At 37.8% G+C, this 5,851-nt stretch overlaps 1 protein-coding gene across 2 annotated transcripts; it reads left to right on the top strand.

Moving 5' to 3' along the window:
• Positions 1-814: 814 nt before the first annotated feature.
• Positions 815-5,851, top strand: LOC141618538 (WD repeat-containing protein YMR102C-like). Of its 2 annotated transcripts, XR_012531419.1 has the most exons (9): positions 815-942; positions 1,673-2,806; positions 3,142-3,232; positions 3,383-3,540; positions 3,640-3,691; positions 3,800-3,876; positions 3,974-4,067; positions 4,333-4,943; positions 5,159-5,851. XR_012531419.1 is itself a non-coding variant. In XM_074435642.1 (8 exons), the coding sequence occupies exons 2-8, from the start codon at positions 1,754-1,756 to the stop codon at positions 4,854-4,856; spliced, it is 2,049 nt and encodes a 682-aa protein (XP_074291743.1). In that variant the 5' UTR covers positions 815-942; positions 1,673-1,753; the 3' UTR covers positions 4,857-5,851. The 2 variants fall into 2 exon arrangements, 1 of the variants encoding a protein (XP_074291743.1); XM_074435642.1 differs by having other exon boundaries at positions 4,333-5,851.

Here is a 5,851-nt window from a genome sequence, read left to right as displayed (position 1 = left end):
TGGATTGAGGGTAATAGGAAGGGAATGAATAAGGGAGTAATATGTGAGGTGTATTTCCCATGTTTGGTATGTGGGTAATTATTCACTTCTTGGAATTATTACCCTTATGAAGGGGTAATACATTAACCACCCTCCCCCCTGGGTAATGATTAAGAGAGTAAAAGATCTACCCAGTAATCATTACTCTTATGTCAAACATATCATCAAGGAACTCATTATCACACTAATTAATTTCCTTAGTAATTATCGCCCAATAAAACCTACCCCCTTAATAATTCCATGGATTCTAGACAAACCCGCTAGAGGGGATAATTAATTTAACTCATCTTAATAGTGAAACAGATATACTAATACCAAGAAAAAAAATGAATATATCCGTCTTTAAAAAACAAAATTGGGCATAAGAAAAAGTTGGGTAATAGTACTATTCTCAAGAATCACAACAATCCCTTCTTCTATCTCTAGTCTTCTACAAACCACACTTCTCTTGTGTCTCTAGGGTCCTCCATTTTTTTCCATCTCAAAATAAACAAATTATTTCTCAAATTTCTCTTTTTTTTTTCACTCTTAATTCTTCAATTTCTTTACTCTTCCCTCTTCTTCAGTTATTAAAAAATACTCAAAATTAACAGCAAGAGTAAAGAAAAGAATCTAATCAAATGATTTTTTTGGATTGCTCCAAAATAGTACTATTACCCCTTTATTAATTTCTTTATTCATGCAACAATAAAATAAAAAGAATATCATAATCATATAATTATTTGATTTTATTATTTTTATTATTATTTTAATTATATTTGTAGTAATTTTGCATACTTTGCTTTGCTCATTTCTTGGGTCATCTACTGTACAATATACTCCAGAAACCTCCAAATAATTATTTCTAAACTTTGGATCAACCGACACCTTCTTCTCATTTCTCCACAAATTTCATTATCCCATGTGAGATTCTTTTCAATTTTACCTAATTTTTAGTTTAATTTGTTCTCTCTTTTTTTATGTTTTAAAGTATGTTTCTTGGTTGTGATTAAAGTGGAATTTTGGGATTTTGTTTGTGGGTTTTGCTTTTTGAATTTTGATAGATTAAATTAGTTTGGTAAGTAAGACGGTCTTACACAAGTTTATTGTAAACAGAAGACTAACTGTTGCATTTATTGGGGAGTTTGTTTGATGGGTCTTTGGTGATTTGCTTTAATTTGGTCTAATATGGAAATGCAAGGTTGGTTTTATTTGTTACTTTCTCCGTCCAATCATTTGTTTACCTTTGATTAAAATACCCCTTGTAAACAAATGACCGGGACGGAGGGAGTAGTTGTGAATATGGTTAGAAAGTTTTTAAGTTTTAGTATAATTATACTAAATTATTTTGTAATTTGGAAATGTTTGTGTGATTGTGTGAAAATCCCAATTTTAAGTGTTTTTTTCGGATCGGGATCCATGCTAAATTTCTTGTGTTTTGTACTTATTTGGTAGGATTATTTATCTATTTCCTTTGTGGATTAGTATAATATTGTGTTCTTGGAATTTGTGTTTTTTTTTTGTTTAGTAGATAATATATAATACTATTTGTTTGTGTAATTTGAGAGGGTGGCGCCCAAATTGGGTGTCACCTGGTGGCGCCCTTTCATTTTCCTTTTGCTTAATGGGGTACCTTTGTTTGGAGGGAATTCAGGATTATGCACTTTGCCAGGAGATATAAAAGATTGGTTGCTTGAGAAGAGGTTTAATGGGTTGAGACTTTAGCTCAAGCAAAATGTTGGATACCTGCAGTGAACCTGATGAAACCCAATTTTTGGATGCACTTGAGGAAATTGCGGCGTCCTCCGATTCAGGTTCTGATTGTGTTAATAATAGCAATTCTGTTTCTAGTAGTGGCCAGTTTGATGTTTGGACTCAAAATCTAGATAGTGTGGAATTACGTCGGAGTAGATTCTTTAATTGGTTAGGGTTTGATGTAAGAAAGATATCCAAAGATGATTCTGAAGAAAGTAGTGATTTCGATAGGGAAGTGGATAGGATTAGAAATGATGGTGGAGATGGGGTGAGGACATGTTGTGATTACAAGTTTTCGTCTAGTATGTCTTCTGTATCTTGTTTGTCTAATGATGAATCGAGTTGTTCTGGAAATTCGACTCCTATATTGCGTTGTGTAAGTGGTATTGAGAACGCGGATGGGGAAATGGAAGGCAATGTGGGTGATCAGAATAAAGAATATAGCGAGGGATTGAAATTTGCGCACGACAGAAAGATTGATAGGAGCTGCTCTCTGGGATCCACAGAGAGGGTGAAGAAATGGTGGTTGAGGAGATTGCGGAGCTTCACATGTGTCGTTGAAAAGGAAGAGGAATCGTTTAAATATGATTCATCTCTTGGGGATAGAATCCAAAGAGTGAAGGTTCATCAATCTGGGAGGCAATCTAAGGAGCTTTCGGCACTTTATTATGGTCAAAGTATCAAAGCTCATAAAGGCGCAATCTTGACTATGAAATTCAGTCCTGATGGGCGGTTTTTGGCTAGTGCCGGAGAAGACAAAGTTGTGCGCCTTTGGCAAGTGGTGGAGGATGATAGGTCAAATGAGAGAGACATCCCAGATATTGACCCATCATCTGTTTATTTTGCTATGAATCAACTCTTGGAGTTGAAACCACTGAGTGTCGATAAAGGAAAAAACGGCAAATGGAAGAAAACCTCTGATTCTGCCTGTGTTGTCCTTCCTCCGAAGGTGTTTCGTGTTCTGGAGAAGCCACTGCACGAGTTCCATGGCCACACTAGTGAAATTCTTGATCTTTCATGGTCTAAGAGTAATGTAAGTGAATGCAAAGTGCGACAGTATGTTTTTTCTATTATGTCTTTGGATTGGATTTCTATTTCAAGTAGAGTCAAAGATTCGCTATCGCTGGCTTTGGAATATGATGGTATAAAGTAAAATGGTTATTAAAGTGTCTGCGCTTCCCGTGATTCCTTTTATGACACAAGTTTCATCATGGGTCACGCGGACATAGCTTCTTTTGGCTTAACTCAGCGGTAGGGGTAAGAGCGGGTGCATCCAAACCCCCTTACCTCCCCTTGGGGTAATGCAGCTGTTGTCATGTTTTTGATTGAGTCCCTTTCATGTACTCAGTATTATGTCCTGTAATGCAGTATTTGTTGTCATCATCAGTGGACAAAACTGTTCGGCTGTGGCGAGTAGGTTGCAACCATTGCCTAAAAGTCTTCACTCATAATAATTATGGTACGTACCTGGTTTACTGTAGACTTGTGCTTGGTAATTGAGCCTTGACATTTATTGAAGAAATCTGGGCATATTGCTTTTTCATACTCGCGTTTTTTCAACTCCTGTGATTTGTTTACTTATAAGCTTTTCATTTTTTAAATTATGTAGTAACATGCATCGAGTTTAATCCGGTGGATGAAAACTACTTCATTAGCGGGTCAATAGACGGGAAAGTTCGTATATGGGAGATATCTCATTGCAAAGTTGTATATTGGACTGAGATTAAAGACATTGTCACTGCTATCTGCTATCGCCCTGACGGGCAGGTATGTAACCTCATTTTTAAAGTGTATTAATTGAAACATAAATTTCAGTCCGATATACATAGTAACGTTTTCGTAAAATAACACCATCAACTTCTTCAGGGAGGAATTATTGGCTCTATCACTGGAAATTGCCGTTTTTACAGCATATCTGGTACAAAATTTTGTCATCAACCGTTGTATCAGTGCGCCTTAGTTTCCGTGACAGTTTTACTGAAGTTAATTTTGTAATCTTCCATTGATTTCTTACTATTTGTTCCAGATCATCAACTGCAACTAGATGCTCAAATTTCTTTACACAATAAGAAGTCGTCTGGAAAAAGGATAACCGGCTTCCAGGTAATCATCCTGTGTCAATAGTAACAGTCACTTCATCATGCACTCCTATTCTTCTCCTATCAGAAGATGGCCCTCTTACAAATCTCGTCCATTGCAGTTCTTTCCTCAAGATCCAAACAAAGTGATGATATCTTGTGCTGATTCCCAAGTTAGAATAGTTCAAGGTGTAGATGTCATTGGCAAATACAAGGGTGAGTTCCGGTTTATCTGTTTGTTTTATTTTCCATTTCCTTTATGCTTTCACTTCTAGACATGGAAAGTTTGCCCAACTCGAATGACCCGACCCAGACGTGAAAACCACAACTGAAGTAGGCCTGCGTTGAAATAATCTGAATCGACAAAATTGAAATGAAAACTTTATTAGCCACAACCTGTACTGACTCGGCTCATAATCACTGACCCGAAAATGTTCTTGAGCGACCTCTGATTTTTTACTTTGATCTATTTAAATGAAAGGAGCTCGAAGCACGGGAACATTTAGTTCTGCTCATTTCACCTCAGATGGGAAGCATATAGTATCTGCTTCCGAAGATTCTAGTGTGCAAATTTGGAAATGCGCTGATCATGGCTACCGAGAACATCATGTCAAAAAGGTCAAGTCTTTGGAAAGATTCTTTTCCAACGCATCAGTTGCCATGCCCTGGCCAGGGATTCAACATGAGAGCAGAGGAAACGTGTGGCAGAAGGGTCTATTCAACACTTTAGCTCGTCGTGGGCAATCCTTCTTTTCCCCTGCTCATTTCGCATGTGGTCAAGATTTCTTCCAAGACGTAATTTACCCTAAGGGTTCAGCATTATGGCCTGAGGAAAAGCTTCTTGCTCCGAGTAAAACGTCTTCTATGCACAAATCTGAGTACAGATTCCTGAGATCCTGTCAAAGTAGATCAAACTCCCATGCTTGGGGTATGGTCATTGTTACTGCTGGTTGGGATGGAAGGATAAGATCGTTCCATAATTACGGATTGCCGGTACCTCATTGACAATCCACATTCAACGATATGCAAACAGTGGCAGATCTTCGAGCCAAAAAAAAAAGAAAAAGAAAAGAAGGGGAGCGAACAGCCAAGGTTTGAACCCTAGACCTCAAGTCTGAATGTCAACCACCAAGCTATTGGGCCCGCGGGCGTACATCAGAGTTTATATGCTGAAAAGTATATGAACTTAAAAACCCAGCAGTGGCCTAACAACTGAGTCGGTTTTCATGTGCGCTCACATGAAAAGGATCATGAGTCATTAATCAACAGTGAAGCCAAGGTGAGTTGATTATGAATGTTTTTTTCAGGAAAATCCCGGCATAATCACATGTATTATTGATTGATTCTTAAAGAGGATTTCGCACGGGATGGCCCAGAAAGGAGCATTTCATGTGCTGGCATAGCCCAGTTTAAGATTACATATCCATGTGAGAGGTGCAAAATTTAGGCCAAGGTAGGGTCACTGTGGAACATGACTTAATCTCTTCCTCTTATATTTGTGTGGAACACTCGAAAAGTTTGATAGCATGCCAAAGCTGGTGGATGGATGGATGGATGGATGGATATCTCTTCTCTTCAAAGGCAGGGAAAACTTTTGTGTGGGGAACCCATGGCTTTTTCTATATTGCTATATTGATGAAATGATTTTAATTCTCGAGGCTCAGCGGACGAACTGTTGGGGTCTGAAATGCGGACCGGGTCAGGTGGCCCTCTGCCACAAGATGGTGCATGTCCTTGTTTGGTTGCTAGTCAACATAGTATTGATGGCGGTTCCAAAATAATGCAATAGTTTTTCTTGCTGGTAAATCAACAAATTATACTCCGTAATTAGCAAGTGTATGTTTAGCAGTATTAACTTAGATTTCTAACATAGGATTAAATTAAATTTCGGCATGTTGCTATCGCGAAGTGTATAATTGTACCTATGTAAATGGTGATGTCGAAAAATTCTTTTGAGTTCTCGTTTTGAGAATTTATCGTGAAGTTTTGTTTTTACGGCT

The sequence above is a fragment of the Silene latifolia genome, chromosome X, assembly GCF_048544455.1.
Source record: "Silene latifolia isolate original U9 population chromosome X, ASM4854445v1, whole genome shotgun sequence".
NCBI classification, from domain to species: domain Eukaryota; kingdom Viridiplantae; phylum Streptophyta; class Magnoliopsida; order Caryophyllales; family Caryophyllaceae; genus Silene; species Silene latifolia.
Note: the sequence above shows the minus strand (reverse complement) of the source record. Positions and strands in the feature narration are given on the sequence as shown.